The following is a 16685-nucleotide window of genomic DNA, read 5'->3' on the forward strand; positions in this document are numbered from 1 at the left end:
TTCTCTTATGTGCTTTTATTCTTAATTGCTGGAGGCTGTCCTCCCACTTGCACTGTTCAATTTGTGTGGAACTGCTCATGAATTCGAACGGTGCCCTGCTGGGAGCAGGGTGGGAGCTGGAGGAGTGGGAGAGAGAGAGAGAAAGTAGAACAAACTGATGGTATTTACCAGACCTGTCTGTGCAAACCAGTGTGCAACAAACTATATTTATTGTGAGGCACGTTGATAAAATACATATATCCAAAAAAAATGAAGCAGTCATGTCAGAACACTTAATGTCCTGGTTCAAGGATTATTCCTCTTTCCTCATTTTGCTTGTGTGGTCAAGCTGGCCTGTAACTGATGTGTCTAAAATATAATTTGGAAAGTAATTTTATGAAGTACTAGGGGCAGTTTCTTTGCTGTTAGCACCCTAGGCTGACTGGCTTTATTATTAACCCACAGAAAGTCTTATCAGCGTAGCTGGCCTCGATTTGAAGGGCTTGGTGTAGACATCACAACTAATTTGTGGCTCATTGGAATTCCCTCTCTTCCCTCTGTGCCAGTGAAGGTGTTCTCTGGTGCCCAGTGCCAGGTCAGTCCCTGTCTGCAGGGTGAGCACACAGCAGCTCAGCAGTGGGGATGGTTTCTGGGCCTCAAATAGCTCATTTTGGGGTGGGCAGAGGACTGTCAGCCTCTGCTGATGAAAACGCAGCCACTTGCACCTCTTGGCAGCTCCAAGGACCTGCCCATGTCACTGCAACCTCCAGGCTTGGGATATCCCCTGGAAACCTCTTGGTTTTCAGCATCTGGGAGGCAGAAGAACCTTCTTTCATTCCTCAGGGAGCTGTTCTGTATCAAAGTGCTTTTGTGGGAGAATTTGTTCATGGAGAAACATTTTGCCCCAGTGACTGTACAAATTGGGTATAATTGGTAAAAATAGGAAAGAGGGTTGTGGATGGTGCTCATTAATTAAAAGTCTAGCTCTTAATTGCCATTTGGCCTAGATGGATATCTGATCCATCTTTTAATTGGCTTTGTGTAGCAAATCTTGCAGAATGAATGGCAAACAAACGACATGCTTTGTTGTTGCAAACACCCCAACAAGGTTAAGCAAAGTTCTCATAAAGAGATGGTGTCAGATGAGAAGATTTCCATTGTAATAAACCCCTGGAAATTGTAAGGCTTTTACTTAATGTCCACAGATAGTTTCCAAGTATGAATAATTGCTGGAAGTCAATCCTCTGCTTCCCAAGCTGCCCTGAAGTGCAGATCTGTTGTATTTTAAGGTCTTCAGGTAAACCTTCCAACAAATAAAGCTGTTTCACTGCAGTGGAGCACTGACAGTAATATTGAAAATCTCTTTCTTACAGAAAGCTTTAAACCTATATTGTGTAAATACACTATGTTTCTAATGCTCTTAAAAGTAACGTTAAATTGTCCTCAACAAGAAACACGTGGTTGTAAATTCTGCTAAACTCTGTGCACTGCCCTGCTTGTCGGAAGCAGAGCATGCAACACGGAGGATATTTAATTCAAAAAATTGGGATAAGGGTCGTGAATTGTAGGCTAGAAATAGAAAATAAGATTAGAGGTTATGTTTCAGGCATGGAGCTGTCTCTGGGGGGGGGAACAGAACAAGGTTACTTCAAGGTTTGGAGCCTGTTTGTGGGGGATGGGGAGAAGGGAGGAAATCCAGCAGTGGCTAAAAATGGTGCCTGGGGGAGTTTGTAGTAACACATACAATAGGAATTGCCAGGCATTGCCCTGTGCAGTGGAACCTCCTCCTCCCCATGGCCTGCTGGTGCCAGGGCGGTCATGGGCACTGCCTGGCACCGGGGGGGATGTCGTGGCTGCCAGCACAGACAGCCCTGCTGGGGAAAAGGTCTCCTGCTCCAACTCTAATACTGAGCAAATGTATCTGAGGGGGGCCTGGCCAAAGCCACGCTGGATGCATCAGCTGGTGTTGAGGCATTGCTTCAGTGTCTTTGGCACCTTTGCAGTGTCTCAGGGCTGGCAGAGCTTCGCTGTGTCGCAGTTTGTGCAGCAGAAAAGCCCTTTGTCAACACAAGTTGCTGGGAAGGAGTGTCAGCACGGCTTAATCACCCACACATCACTCCACGTGAGCCTGGTCTTTCACGGTCCTAATAAATTGCAAGTATAATTGACACACCAGAAGATGCCACTTAAAATTTTAATTATTTCTTAATTTGTGACCAAAAGGCAGCTCTGTTGAGGAGTTGGTTTGGAGGGATGGCCTGGCATGTCCTTGGTTTGGTGTAAAGTCAGGCTCTCCCACTGCCCGCTCTGTGCGTGCCACTGCTGGGACTTGGTGCTTCAGGGGGAACACACGAGAGGTTTCAGGAGGATCTAACAAAGCTTGAGTCTTCAGGTTTGCCTCTGGATGTTTGATTTGTGCTGACCAGATCAATGCCATCGTGTTAATTTGTTTCAGGGATTAAAACGTTACATCTGCTTCTCTTGCCAAATCTGTCACAGCAGCATAAATGTGCCATTGTATCCTCTGCTGTGCAAAAGAGTTCTTGCACAACTCGGTGCAGAAATACTTGGCACATAACCTGGTGACAAATCATGCCCATGACTGAGGGCTTAGTTGTTTCTATAAAACTATCAGTACTTTTAATTTCAGGACATGGTAAGGTGGTGTGACAATGTTTTATATGTTGTAAATCAGGACTGATCATTATTTAATTATTGATAATGGGAAATATTTTGGAGTTTTTTGGTGAATAATTTTCATCCTGAGAACAATGCAATTTTTTTAAAGGACAGAAATGACGTTCCACAAGGCAGATGCCATCAGTATTTCTGTGCACATCAGCCTGACTGCCGTGTGCCTTTCCATGCCATACCCTTAATGGAGCAGCTCGAGGCCGGAAGGTAGAGAAGCTGTGTGTGCCGAGACAGAATTCCGTGGATGCATTTGTTAGCAAGCAGCTCTCGTGTGGAGTTATTTATATTCCCTGGTAGCATCTACACCAGATATAAAAAACCCCCAGATTTATTCTCCAAATGTGCAAATTTATTTGCATTGAAAGAAATTGAACTTGGTTATTACGAGTGTTAACTCTTCCTTTGAAGAAGCAGGAAAACAGTAGTCTGTTAAATTATTAAACACTTGCTTTTCGTAATAAAAGAAAAATCAATCGAGCTAGTCTTCCCAGGAAGAGCATATAAAATGCAACCCCAAGTAACTAATTGCCTTTAAACCCAGAAATTTCTTGCAGCTCTGAAGGGTGAGGAGCGGATGGAGAAGACCCGAGGTTGCCCTGGTGTTCCTCAGCCTCCAGCTTTGTGATGTTAAGTTGACCTGTGGCTTATTTTGGCTCCAAATTATTGTGTGGACTGAAATAGCGGGTGGGATTACTGGAGCAGCTCATGGAAGGCACTGGAATCCAGAGTCTCTGAGCTGCCATTGTGGCAAGCTGGGGGACAGTGGCTGGGACACGGGGGCTGCTGGGGAAGGGCTGGGGGAGAATCCTTTGGTCCCAGTGCTTAACTTGGCTTTGAACCAGTTAATGGCCTTGGCAGAAGATGGAGCAACTCAGGGAAGGATTTTTTTTCATTGTCTGCTGTGTAAATCAGGCAGAACAACCAGAAAAGTGCCAAGATTTGGGTGGTCTTGAAGGGGGAAATGGTACGGTTTGGGCTGCATCTTTTCCTTTTGATTTGTGTTAGACATTTATAAACTGGAAGGGTGCTATATTTGATCTTATAATTAATCCTGTTTTGACCCCAGCTCTGCAGGATGAGTAAATGCTGTTTTAAAAATCTCATCTATATTCAATTAAGCCTTATAAATTGTGGTCTTAATGAGGAGGTGAATGGTGTGCCCAGGACACACAAGCAGCTTTTTTGATCAGGAAAAATGAGGGAAGGTTATGAAGTATGCATGCTACTGCTTCTGCTTTGCTAATCCTTATGATCTCAAAGTACTTGTCACCACTTCATCAGCTACAGAAATGAGTTCTACATAATCTAATATATTACAAACCATAGATTTGTTAGAAATAAAGCAGTTTGACAGTTCCAAAAGTCTCCTGTTACGAAGGTCTAGTTCGAAAATGATTTTTAGAATTAAATTGAAAACTACTCAACTACTACTATTTATGAAATTGCTATTTACAGGAGTATTATGCTTTTGTAGTATTATGTACACACTGATGTTTGGTTTTGTTATGGGAAGGAGGCTGTTATTCACACTGGATTGCTCTGGTTTATTCATATCCTGTGACAGTGAATCAGATACTGCTGTCTATATACAGCCTGAATTGCCAGCCAGCTTTGGGCCCAAATATGGTAAACATAATTATGTTCATTTGCTGTAAAAATACATTCTCCTTAGTTTAACATTTTCATGATTACAGTTTTCTGATAATTCCATAATTTTCAGCATGAGAGGGATATGAAAGGCGTAATCATCGTGTCCCTCTCTCCAACACAGAATATAGTTTGTTTTCCTGGGCAGAACTCCAGCTGTTCAGTGATGAATTTACTGCTGCTCAAACACTCTGAGCCCAGGAACCGTTTGGGAAGCCTGTTCCCAACACAGGGGCTGTGCTGTGGAGACACAAATCTGTGTCAGGGAGACAGCAGAAACCTCGTGGCTGCCACTGTCATGTGGCACTAATGCATGTGCTGATGGCAGTTCTTCTGATAGATGCTCCTGTTTCCTATTTTTGGAAAGGAAATTCAGATCATTTCAGAATACTTAATGCTTTTCAAGTAGGAGACTGTCAGTGAGTTGGGGGAGAAGGCAAACATGAAGATAAAGCTCCCACCATGTGCTGAAGAGAATAAATGTTAGTACCTACTGATTTTAATTTCAGTCACAAAGAAATGTTGTGATAATACTTATTAAATATAAAAAGAATGGCTTACATGTGGAAATACATGCTAACTTCATTTGTACAAGTGGGTTGGGATTAGGATGTTTAATGCAGCTAAGAAAAAGCATTTGCAGGGTTTTTCCTCTCCCTGTTTTGATGTAGTCTGGTACCAAGAGAATGTTGTAGACGTGTTCTGTGGCAAGTGTTGAGAATTCAGAAGCAGCCTAGTAATTTTGGGAAAGGAAAGATTGTTGGTGTTCAGTAACTCCAAATGTTTTGAAAGCTTTCATCATCCTTGGTGCAAACAGGCAAAAAAAAAAAAGATGAAAAATCACATACAGGCTCTGCAGGCTTTGCTGTGTGTAATCTGTCTCATGTTTCTAGTACTCCAAACTTCCTTCTTCAGAGAAGAGCTGTAAATGTGTAGGTGATCTGTAATTTTCTCTGCCTTGAAATACTACTTTTGTCCAACACTGCTAAAATAATTAAAATGCCTACTGAAGTTACTGCAGGTTTGGGTTTCTTAGAGTTGTGCAGCGTCACAAGCTCTGTTCAAACAGTTTGATTTAGGGATCTTTATTTCAGTGGGAAGATTCAGTTGTGTGTAGCTGGGAGATGTGAGTCCTGGGGCTTTTGTGAGATGTGGTGTCTGTTTGGAGGACAGCAGGAACAGCTGTGTTAGGGCTGAGGAAATGTTTGCAGAGGAGTGGTAACCAGTGGGTTGTGACACTCAGCCCTCGGTGAGCACTGGGCTGGAGGGAGGGGAAAGTGGCTGTGCTGATTCAGACTTCAAAATTGATCCAGCTCAGCCTCCTTTATCCCCTGGTGGCTATAAATGGATATCTGGGGAAAGGCAACAACAGGGTGAATTTGTGGGCAGCACTGGTTTAAAACCATCCTCAACAGTTTGCTGCATTTGGGTTTCCTGAGCCTGTGGTGAGTCTGGAGCGACCCAAATGGACCCCTCTGTGAGGAAGGGTGGTAAGAGTCCACCACTCCACAGTAATTTTGAGGTGTGGGTAACCCATGGATTTATGCAGTGGCACAAATGTGTCTCTGGCTTTCCCAGCACTGCTGGTCCCTTCCAGATTTATTTTTCTGACTCTGCCATTCACCATCAGGCTGGTGTTTAGCAAAAGCAGTCACTTGTAACACCGGATCATCTTCCTCAGTGGCAATCAGGCCAGAGCCCAGCATTTTGTATGTGAAGTTAGGATTGTTTTTCCATGTAGGAGTTGATAAATTTATCCATAATTAATCTAGTGTCTTATTTTAGTCCCTCAGCCCTGTAAAGCTGTGCCATTCCTTTTGAGTGTGTGTGTACATATATATGTATATGTATCATGCCTAAATGCTGTAGTTTTGCCCTAATATTATTCCCACTTGTTTTTCCAAGTCTTGTTTAAGGTGTGATTTGTTTAGGGCAATGAAAACTTCCTCAGAAGCAGTTTTGGAAAGAGGATGAAAGGAGGGTGGAAAGAGGGTAGCATTTATAGAATGTCTTCCATTTATTTCTCTACATACTTTGTCAAAGGGTGGGGATTATTCCCATTTTTCTAGGTGCAGAAGCTGTTTCTGCAGTATTTAGGTCCATGGATAAATCATTTTAAGCCAGTGGGAATAAAGCTCTACATGGAGCCCTCTGCCTGGTTTCTTGATCTGCACTGACTCAGCAGTAACAAAGCTCTTCAAAGGGATTTCCTAAACCTCTTTAACGAATTTTAGTAGAAGTTTTCAGCGTGGATCTTAAAATGTGTATTGAAAACCTCCCTTCCCAGTGAATGATACCGAAAAACAGGTGTGACATTTGCTTTTGCTGGAAAGCTGCGATTCATGATTTAAGGAGGAGATTTAACTCTTACCTGGCCGTGTGGGAGGCACCACTGACTTCACTGGACCTGTTTATGTGCACTGCTGAGGTGAGCCCAGAGTTGAAGGTGTCACTACAATCTCCTGGGACTGCAGGATGGTTTAGTGTTGGGGCTTTTTATGGGTTTTGTAGTTGTTTGTTATATCATGTTCCCCCCATGAAAGCTTGTTGTCTGCATGAACTTGGGCAGTGGTGGGTTTCATAGTTATTGTTACACAACTGGGAAACAATTAAATTTGTTTTCGTCATGCTTGTTTTTTCTGTTAGATTTTAACAAGGAAACACCATCCTGGAGTCTTTGTGCTTGCAGTTCAACCTTTAAATGCAGTAATCAGGAGTGACAGGGTGAAGAATAGTCTGGCATAGGTGGCTTCTGCTGTAGCTTCAGAAGACTTCAGGTGTGTGTGGGTGTGATGTGCTGGGTGGGTGTGCAAGGACAGGCTTGGGAATTCTCAAATGGCCATAACTGGACCATGATGCACCAGCCTGACCAGGTAATATTCCTGCTCCACATATACTTAATTGAATATTTCTCTAGTTCAGCCTTTCCTCCCTGACTTCCCTTCAGCAGGAAGTGAAATCTGGGGCTGAAAAAGATCATTGATAGGAACACATGTTAACTTATTCTCAAGGTTTTCTAGAAGTGGTCAGCTCACCATGCTGTGGTTGGAACCATGGCCTGCAGTCCTCCACTCTGTTTGGAGGAGAAGTGTGTATTTCCTGAGGGAAGGCTTTCAGTGTGCACAGGTGTCTGTTCCCCAGCAGTGCTGCAGGCAGTGCCCAGGATCAAGGAATTCTGCAGGTGAGCTGCTCTGGGAGGCAGAGCTGTGCCTTTCCTGCAGGAGGTTTGTGCTGCTCATGCTTGCCCACTGATCCCACGGGCATTTTCAGCTCTGAGGAGACTGTGCCCATGGCTGATGGAAATGCATCTTTTTGGGAGATGAGATTTGGAGTCCTGAGTCTCCCCTGACTGACAGTCACATTTCCTGGGAATTTCTCATGCTGTGTGCCTGCCCTTTGTTAGGCTGCTCTATTGAAAGAACAGACATTATTTTCTCTCCCTTTTCAAAGGGGAACTGGTCCTGCTTTCAAAATAGATAACACAAGCACCTATTGCCAAGGGAGGATTGAGACTGATCCTGATCTGACACAGGCATCTATTTTTGACCTTGGGGGAGGCACCCAGGTCTGAAAGAAGCTCTGGTTTAACACATCCCTTTCACCAGCTTTTCCTTTCGCTGTCCTGTCTCGTTGCTGAGACTGGAGTTGGTGCTGTTCGGTGGGTGACGTGGTTTACTTCAAACAAAAGGTGGGGAGTGTCCTGATGCACTGTAGGCTCTGCCTTGGAAAAATCCAGCTCAGTGTGCTGACAGGTGTGAATGCCATGGACAGACACACACCTGCCTTCCACCTGTGTGTTTTAGGGAGTGCAGTTTCACCGTTCAGCGCTGCGGATCCTTCTCTGGAGGGTTAAGAGTTGGAAGTGAGGTCTTGCAATGCTGAGCAGCCAAGACCCTCAGTACTTACCCAGCTCCCAAAATTCAGTTCTCCAACCTTTTCCAGGTCTTTCTTATTTTTGAGTGTTTTTTACAACAGAGTCTTTGGGGATTTGTTTTTGGGGCAGGGCGTGGGGACATCAGTGAGATTTTGTTCTTTGAGTCACTGAAACCAGGTTGCTGGTTGAACAGATCTCCATGCTTTGCTTTGTAGTTGCTTCCTGGGTAAATGAGCTCAGTTTCTGAATGAATAAGTTGCTCTGTTGAAATTTGGGGTGCTCAATTTGATTCAGGGAAGTCCCTGAATCGGTTCTGACTGTGGCTATTGCCACCCACCTGAGCCTGAAGCAGCCAGAGTGGGCCAGAGCATCTGCTGAGCTGGTGTTGGGAAGAACCCTGGAAGAACCTTGTATCCAACAGGAGCTTCGTGGATTCACTAGGGATTCGCTTGACTACTTTTTTGTTGTGGTTTGGTTTTTTCCTGCAACTGTTCTGGGCAAGCAGCCAAAAAGGAATCCCAATGAGCAATTCATGAGCTAACAAGAGCTAAAATGATTTTGGTATAATGGTCTATTTTTGTCTCTCCCCCTGTCCTCCTCTAAGAGGAGATTTTTACAACTTGGATGACAAAAAAACACCAAACTAAAAAAAAAAAATCTCTGTAGGAGGTGCCTGGATCTCCTGGTGGCTGCAGCCCCACTCTGGTCGGACTGTCAGCCCTGGGAAGCGGTGCTGGTTTTCCTCTCTGCATTTGTATCTCAAGGACAGACACCTGCCCAGAAGCAGGTGGGGTTTGGGGCTGTGTCCTCTCCCTGCTGGCATTCCCAGGCTGGTGTGGGAGCGAGTCTGGGAAAACCCGAAGCCTTGTTTGCCCTGGTGGGTGGGGAAGGTAATCAGTACTTGTCAACCCCTATCAGAGTACTTGCATGCTACAGGTATTTATGATGTGTTGGTAGGAAATTCCAGATGCAAAATAACTTGGTTGATGTCAGAGGTGAGTGCATATTTTCTGCCAGGCAGCATCAGTTGAAGGTGGCTCTTCTTGTGGACTGAGAAGTTTAATTTTTGAAACAGAGTTTCAGCTCTTGTGTTATTCTGAAAAATTTCATGTCCAAAAGTGTTTAAAAATGAACACAACTTTTAAAAGCTCCCACCCTGAGATTGGCTCAGTTGATTAGAGTATGTGCTAATAAACACCAAGGTTGTGGGTTTGATCCCTGTATGGACCATTCACTTAAGAGTTGGACTCGATGACCCTTCCAACTCAGAATATTCTGTGATTCTGTGACAATTTTATGCATTTTCTCTTTATGGATGGATTGAATATATTACACAGGTGCCATTCTTACGGCAGTTTTAATATTAATAGATGTGTTGTATTTATTGAGAGTAGTGGAGATGTTGTAGTGGAATCAGAATTTAATCTATCAGGTTGAGATTTGTTGCTGGAATTCTAAATATTTATATTTCTATTGAATCCATAGTCTGTGGATTACTATTTCTAGTATTTTTTAATGGATATGTTTTGTCAACACAGACATACACACTGTATATATCTGTAGGTGTAATCCATCTTCAGTTTGGGAGAGTGTAAAATGAATCAACTCCCAGTTAAAAGTCTGCAATACTCTATTGACGTCTGTCTTAAAATCTCTCCCCAGAAGTAGTTGAGGTTGTACCCGACTGTTTTGCTTAACCTATTTGTTTATGAGGATCGTGACGAGTTTGTTTGGAGGAGTTCCCCCTGCCTGCCCCGGTGCCCACGTTGTCCCTGCAGTGAGTGCCGTGCAGAGGGGCAGCAGCGGTGCAGCTGTCTCAGCACTCACAGCCCGCGGCTCCTCCCTGCGGAGCAGGAGCTGGGACGGCCCTTTGCACCTTCCTTCTCCTGCTTGAGCCCAGTGTCAGTGCTTCCAAACCAGGCTGATGGGGGCTCTCTGTGCTGCCTTCCCCCAATCCCTGCAGGTGTCTGCGCTACCCTTGCTGTGGGAGCCGCGCCGGGATCCCCCGTGGGAGCCGCGCCGGGATCCCCCGTGGGAGCCGCGCCGGGATCCCCCGTGGCTCCGGCTCCCAGCCCTCCCAGCCGGGGTCCCTGTGCTCGGCCACGGCTCCCTTGGCCAGGCTGTTTGTGCTGGATGCCAAGGCACAGATTGTTGTTGCTGGGTCTCTTCTGTAGCTCTGAGCCAGCTGGTGGTGGGACAGGGCAGGCCTGACCAGCCTTCAGGACACAGCCTGGGCGTCCCCGCCGCTCTGCTCCCCTCTGGTGTCCTGTGGGGAGACCACGGGGGGAGTCTGGTTAAGGTGTTCCCCGTGGGACTTTGGGTGGCCTGGCCGGGTGGGGGGTGGGATATTCATGTTGGTGCCAGCAGACCCTGAAGGTGGGATGACACTTTCCTAGAGGAGTAAGTGTGGGATTTGCATGAGGTTTGTGTCACTGAATGCGAGAGGGAGTTGGTGTGTTTTGGGCAGGAGGCCCTTGGCTCTGGCAGCTTCCTGGCCTTTTGGCCTCGCAGGAGGTTTGTTTGTTCAGGCTTTTCCCTGCTAAGCAATCTGGCTCTTCTGGGCTGTGTCTGTTGGAGTTACTTTTTTGAACATTGGTTGAACTTAGTTGCTCTCATGTTTGATTGTTTTACATGAATGGTTAAGTTAATCCTGAGATTTGGAATCTGTATCTCATAAAATTAAACCCAGCATACAATAGCTGGAAGTGTTACATTCAAAAAAAACTAGCTCAGGTGTTTTGGATCATCTCACTCTTATGTGCTCTATTGCATATTCACTGGAAGGACAACAGAATCCATACAGAAAACCTTTGCAAGCAGTTTTTAAACTTGAGGTCAGAGTCTCTTTTAAAGCACTGCTTCCTCTGCTCGGTTTCCTGGGGTGATTCAGGGAAAAAGTTGCCTTCTCTTCCAGCAGGGTAATCCCAAACAGGACGGATGGGGGATTAGACCCCTCATGCTGGTCCAAAACAGAAACTGGGAGGTGCCAAATTCCATTTGTCTGAAACTCCTCCCTGTTCATTGGTATCTCTTACAATTGGGCAAGTTGGAAGAAGGCATTTTTCTGGGAAGCATCTTAAGCAAAACGTTTTGGATGCTGCATTTAAAAGAAGTAGTGAACTCAATTTGCATGTGCATTTATTTTCCTGTTTCCTCTGTGCAAATGTGGCCATTTTAGAGCAGCTCCTGCAGGTTCTGTTTCTCTGTGGAAGTTCAGACAGTCCAAATTAGTAGCAGTTCTGTAGCTTCAGCGTTAACTCCTCAAAGTGAGAACATAAACAGCAGGCTGAGCTTTTCCAGGAGCGTTTTACAGCTTTCAGCAGGGCAGTGTTTAGTGTGGAGCTGGGTTTATGCTATATATTAGTTCTGTTAGAGTGTTTAATAGTACCTGAACAGCACTGGTTTGGTATTGATTACATAAAGGAAAGACTTAAATACCTTTACTTGTGGTATGGTAACTTTTCTGATACTTCTTCACTTGATTTCTGTGAATATTTCTATTTTCTGTAACATGAAGTTTAAATTTTATATTTTGGACTGATAAGAGGCTGTTCTTGTATCACTAGAATGAAACACTGGTTATTTCCCCCCCTGCTATGGCAAGACTGAGGTTGGCTGGAGTTCACCCAGTTACAGCGTGGAGCCCTCACTGGTCCGTGCCCCGAAAGCAGTGAGGGATCTGCAGCACTGGGGAAGGGAAGGGAGAGCGTGGGAATGTTCTCCAGTTGACTTTTCAGGAAAAGATGCAAGAGGGAGAATGTTTATTTTGTAGGGAGCATGTCGGAGAGCTCATTATAGAAAGTTACAGCCACAGCATTCGCACACATGCCTGGTGTGGAGACTGTAGCTTTGCTCTCTGTAAATAAATATCTGCTGAAGATACAAACTGTCCTCTTTAGGCTTCGGTGTTATCTTATTACAAGGGAATTTGGAAGTTGGAGAATTGAGCAAGTAGGTGCAGGTTTGACTGTGAAATTTTCTACAAGTAAAACAGTGATTTATGGTGTTTGTTTATAGCTGCAGAAAACCTGAACCCCCCACTTATTTTTCTATTGATTGCATTTCTGTGCTCTTAGGATGTAGCAGGTTTCTGCACTGGGTAAATATCTGACTGTTCCAGTGTGTTTGAGCCTGGCAGGCCCCGTGGGTGACCACAACCACCACACTGAGATGTGCTCATCTGGTTCAGAGCTTGAAAACCCCTTCTTAGCTTTTCCTCCTTTTGGCCCTAGTTAACATTAGATACTTCCTGATCATTTCTAAAGTTCCTCTGCAATGTGGAATTCGTGTCTATTTAGGGAAAACAATCACTAATTTCCTTAAACATTGCCTTTAAATTAGCCAACTCTTCTGTTCCATCTGCATTTGTATGCAATCAAGGGAAGCAGTTCCATCGTGCTTCCCTCTGTAAGGCACCACAGCTTGGAAAGCAAGGAGAAGAATACTCCCAGATATGCATGTGATGTCAAGGCTTCCCAGAAAATTCCCCTTTTAATGAGTTTGTTGCATTTTGAGACATTCAGTGGGAATGTTGAGAGAAGTATAAAGTAGTTGGGGAGGTAAGTAATGAGGCTGAAATGCATATGGGAATTTCTGCTGTGTTTCTTCTGCTTATCAGGTTTCTAAAAAGTGGAAATACAAAAGAATATTTACTCTATGTCCTGGAAGCAGAACCATCTGCAGCAACAACTTCCAAAGAAAATTGTGCCCTGTTGTTTTAGTGGGGGTGAGACTGTCCAGCTCTGGGTGTTTGTCCTGCTGTGTCTTGCCTGCTTCTGCATCTGTGGGGTTCTTGTATCCTACATATGTGTCAAAGCATATTATGGGAATGAATTGCGTGTTCAGACAGGTGGAAATGAGAAATTTTAACTGAAGAGAAAATCTTTATTCCCCAACCGTTTTGACAATATTAATAACAGTTTTCATTTCTCAAATATGATATCTAAAGGAACATTGTGTTGTTGAATAAAAAGGGCTCCCTTATGTTATTTCTGGATTATTTTTTCAAGTGCTCAGGGAAAAAAACCCTGATTACTGTTTGATATTATCCTTGTGCCTTGCAGTTGCTGCAGTGAGGAAAAGAATGTCCTTGTTTGATAGAATAAGCGGGGTGTGTGTGTAGGAGAGGGAGAGTGGCCTGAAGTGTGACTGGAGCATCTCTTAGGCAGTTCTGCCTCATGTAATCCTTGTGTATGATGGATGCTGTCCATCACACTGAAAGAGGATGTGTATGATGTATCTCTCAGCTAATCTCAGGTAGGATACAGGCAGATTGGTCTGTCGTTGTACTAAAAAAAATTAAGGACCTGTATCTGTTGACTTGGTAAATTATTAAAGTGAACCAGAGAGTTCTGCAAGAAATTACTGTGTGTGAAAAAGGCTTTAATTGACTTGGTTCTTTAATTATTTTGAAAGGATGAGGTGAGAAGATGTGATTAACTCATCCTTGAGCTCTGCAGTAATAGCCTTTCACTGTTCTTAACAGTGCAAGACTTGCACTGGGGATTAACTGGAGTTTAACAGTCTAGATTGGAAGAATTGACAGGAAAATATTCAACAGTGTTGAGTTTATTAACAGGATGACACCAACCTGTACCTGCCTTTTAACCCATCGGTGCAGCTGTCCCTCCCTTTGATCTGTGGGTTGTTGGCAGTGTGTACCCAGAGCAGTGCACTGGGACGCTGCAGGAGTTAAATTTTTAAACCTTCTCATTGTTCCATAACATTTTAAACTTTTTTTTTCTCTCTTCACAGGAAATGACCTAGAGGCCTTACAAGTACATTTGTGCATTTTTGTTCTGAGTCTACAACTGAGGGCAAATGCAGCCTGGAAGCACCACTTCTTAATGTTCCATCGGAAACAACTACCTCAACAAACAGGGAAAGGGGAGGAAGGCTTGCAATAATAAACACTCTAATTTTTAATAGCTTATACTTGCAAAGTCTTCTGTAAACAGAGTCCAGATTTTTTTTTTTCCCCCCCTTCCAGTATTAAGAAGAGACACTACAAGTAAACTAATTTGGCAGACTGGATCTGTCCAGACATCTGAAGAAATTTGATCTGCTGACACAAGGCTTTGCTTTCTCGAGGAAGGAGCCTCTGCACTGCTTTTACAATCGCTGTTGATCGGTGGTTTGCTCCACTTTTCCTGATGCTACTAATGGGAAAATTGCATTAAGGTATTGCTTCTAAAACTGTTATTTGCCGTGACAGAAATAACTCTTGTAGTCCAGCAGCGAGTGACAATATTATGCTCGTGAAGAACTCGTAGGCGACTTCTCCGCTCGTGCGTGCGGAGTGGGATCCCAGACAGGGGACAGAGCGTTACCCAGGTCCTTGGGCTTGCTTTTTGAGTTCAGTTTGTGACTGCAGCGGGGCTGCACTGAACACTGAAAACACGGAGTCAGCAAATCTGCTGCCTTTCCCACTGCTGATCCAGATTATACAGAGCTTGCCTTTCTGAAATGCCTTTGGTGAGCCCTGTGTACACAGCCCCGCACCGTTCCTGTACATAGACCCGGCGGAAGGAGCCCGGCGAGCGATTGTTCCTGCGAGAGCCCCCTGGACGAGCGCTCCCTTATGTATTGCTGCAGTGCACAGGAGAGCAAAATGGACTACAAGCGGCGCTTCCTGCTTGGCGGGTCCAAGCAGAAGGTGCAGCAACACCAGCAGTACCAGCTGCCCGAGCTGGGCCGGGCCCTGAGCGCCCCGCTGGCCCCGGCCGCCCCCGCGCCCGCCCTGCTGCCCCCGGGCTCGGGCTGCGCCGCCCCCCCGCCCCACGCCACCCCCATCGCCGACATCCAGCAGGGAATCTCCAAGTACCTGGATGCGCTCAACGTGTTCTGCCGGACGAGCACTTTCCTCACCGACCTCTTCAGCGGCGTGTTCAGGAACTCGCACTACTCCAAGGCGGCTCTGCAGCTGAAAGACGTGCAGGAACATGTCATGGAAGCGGCGAGCCGCCTCACAGCAGCAATAAAACCAGAGATTGCAAAAATGCTCATGGAGCTGAGCGCGGGGGCTGCCAACTTCAAAGACCAGAAGGAGTTCAGCCTCCAAGACATTGAGGTGAGTTGCCTCGGGGGGCCTGTTTTGGTGTGAATTTGTGTCATCCCTTCTTAACTGGACTTCTGGTCAAAATCCCTTCTACAGCAAAAGTTTTTCTGCCCTTGCTGAGGATTTGTGGAAAAAAAAAAAAACACCAAAACAACTCTTCATTTCTTGTGTACTAAGAAAGCACTAAATCATTTGCAGTGCCTGACCTCCAGCTGTGGCCAATTAGGTATTGAGTAGGTATTCCTGTGGAAGAACCAGCTGGACAAAAGTTTTAAACAATTTTCTGTTTTATGTCGGCTGATGTTTAGCCATTGTATTCTAAAATAACCTACCCTTTCCTTGGTATTTTCCATCCTGAGGGGAAACCTGAACACGTGGGAGTAGCATATTGTCATCAGTGTTTCAGTAAAACCACCTAATAGTTGTCTAATAACATTTTATTGCTCTTTAAAACATTTTTGTCTTTTTGAGCTGTTGAGCATAAGAGGAAGATACCACACTAGTGTGAGAGATGCTGTAGGAGTTTGTCCTGACTTTGCTGTAGTTTTCATGCACTGACAGCAAGTGCCAACAGTGAGGATTGAGAGGTTGGGGAGCTGAGAGGATCCCCAGCTCCCATCACACCTGGCTGGGTAGGTCTGGGTAGTTCCCCTCTAGTCCCTGTCTGTGTGGTGTAACAGGCAGTGCTCAGTGACAGTCACATATAAATCCATGGAGTTTTGAGTAGTTCCTTGTGTTTTGACATATTGCTTTACTTTGTGAAGTTATTCCTTCAGAACTCCATCCTGAGTGGAAAACTTACTTTTGAATTCCATTGGTTTTGATTCAGATTTCAGGTAACTTTGTAAGGATGAATATTATGTGCCTGTCAGCTATTCTCTGCTTTCCCTCACTGCACCACTTACAGGTGGGGTAGTTCAGTAGAATGCTGTTTGTCAGTCTTATTTCTCCCTGCAATTACATCCTGCAGTTTTCAGTGTGTTATACTCAGTATAGAATGAAGATGGGCTATATATTTGTTATAAATGTCTTCTGTAGACTTGTATTTTTAAAAGCAATCCAATAACGTCACTGTTTAGCCAAAGCTGTAGTAGTATATATATAAAAATATATGGGTTTATGAAATTCATCTTGGTAATACTTGTGCTGAAAGTACAAGTGTTGTTTGAATGCTTGAACATATTTGTTTGCATCAAAAAAGCAAAAACATCTGAGGCACTACCTGTCTTCCATGGGGTTTTGTGGGCTTTGAAACTCTGTCTTTCCAAGTGTTGCAACTGTCTGAATACTGTGTACAGGTAAAGGGGTTGTTGGTTGTGCCCAGGAAGCTTTAGCAGCTGCTCACGTGTCCAAATGGACCTGTTGAGAGGTCAGTACAGGAACAGATTAAAGTTTGTAGGTGACTTGAAAGTACAGGATGTAAGTTATGCTGGA

The 16685-nt window shown here is 44.6% G+C and overlaps 1 protein-coding gene across 1 annotated transcript in view; it reads left to right on the forward strand.

Moving 5' to 3' along the window:
• The window catches only part of GARRE1 (granule associated Rac and RHOG effector 1), a 55076-nt gene that overhangs the window by 12735 nt on the left and 25656 nt on the right, over positions 1-16685 (forward strand). Inside the window, exon 2 of the mRNA XM_050311469.1 lies at positions 13949-15263. Within this exon, the coding sequence (XP_050167426.1) occupies positions 14775-15263 (489 nt within the window). The 5' untranslated portion in view covers positions 13949-14774. The remainder of the gene's footprint in view (positions 1-13948; positions 15264-16685) is intronic.

Source organism: Myiozetetes cayanensis, unplaced genomic scaffold, assembly GCF_022539395.1.
Source record: "Myiozetetes cayanensis isolate MyiCay16 unplaced genomic scaffold, myiCay2020 scf16, whole genome shotgun sequence".
Taxonomy (NCBI): domain Eukaryota; kingdom Metazoa; phylum Chordata; class Aves; order Passeriformes; family Tyrannidae; genus Myiozetetes; species Myiozetetes cayanensis.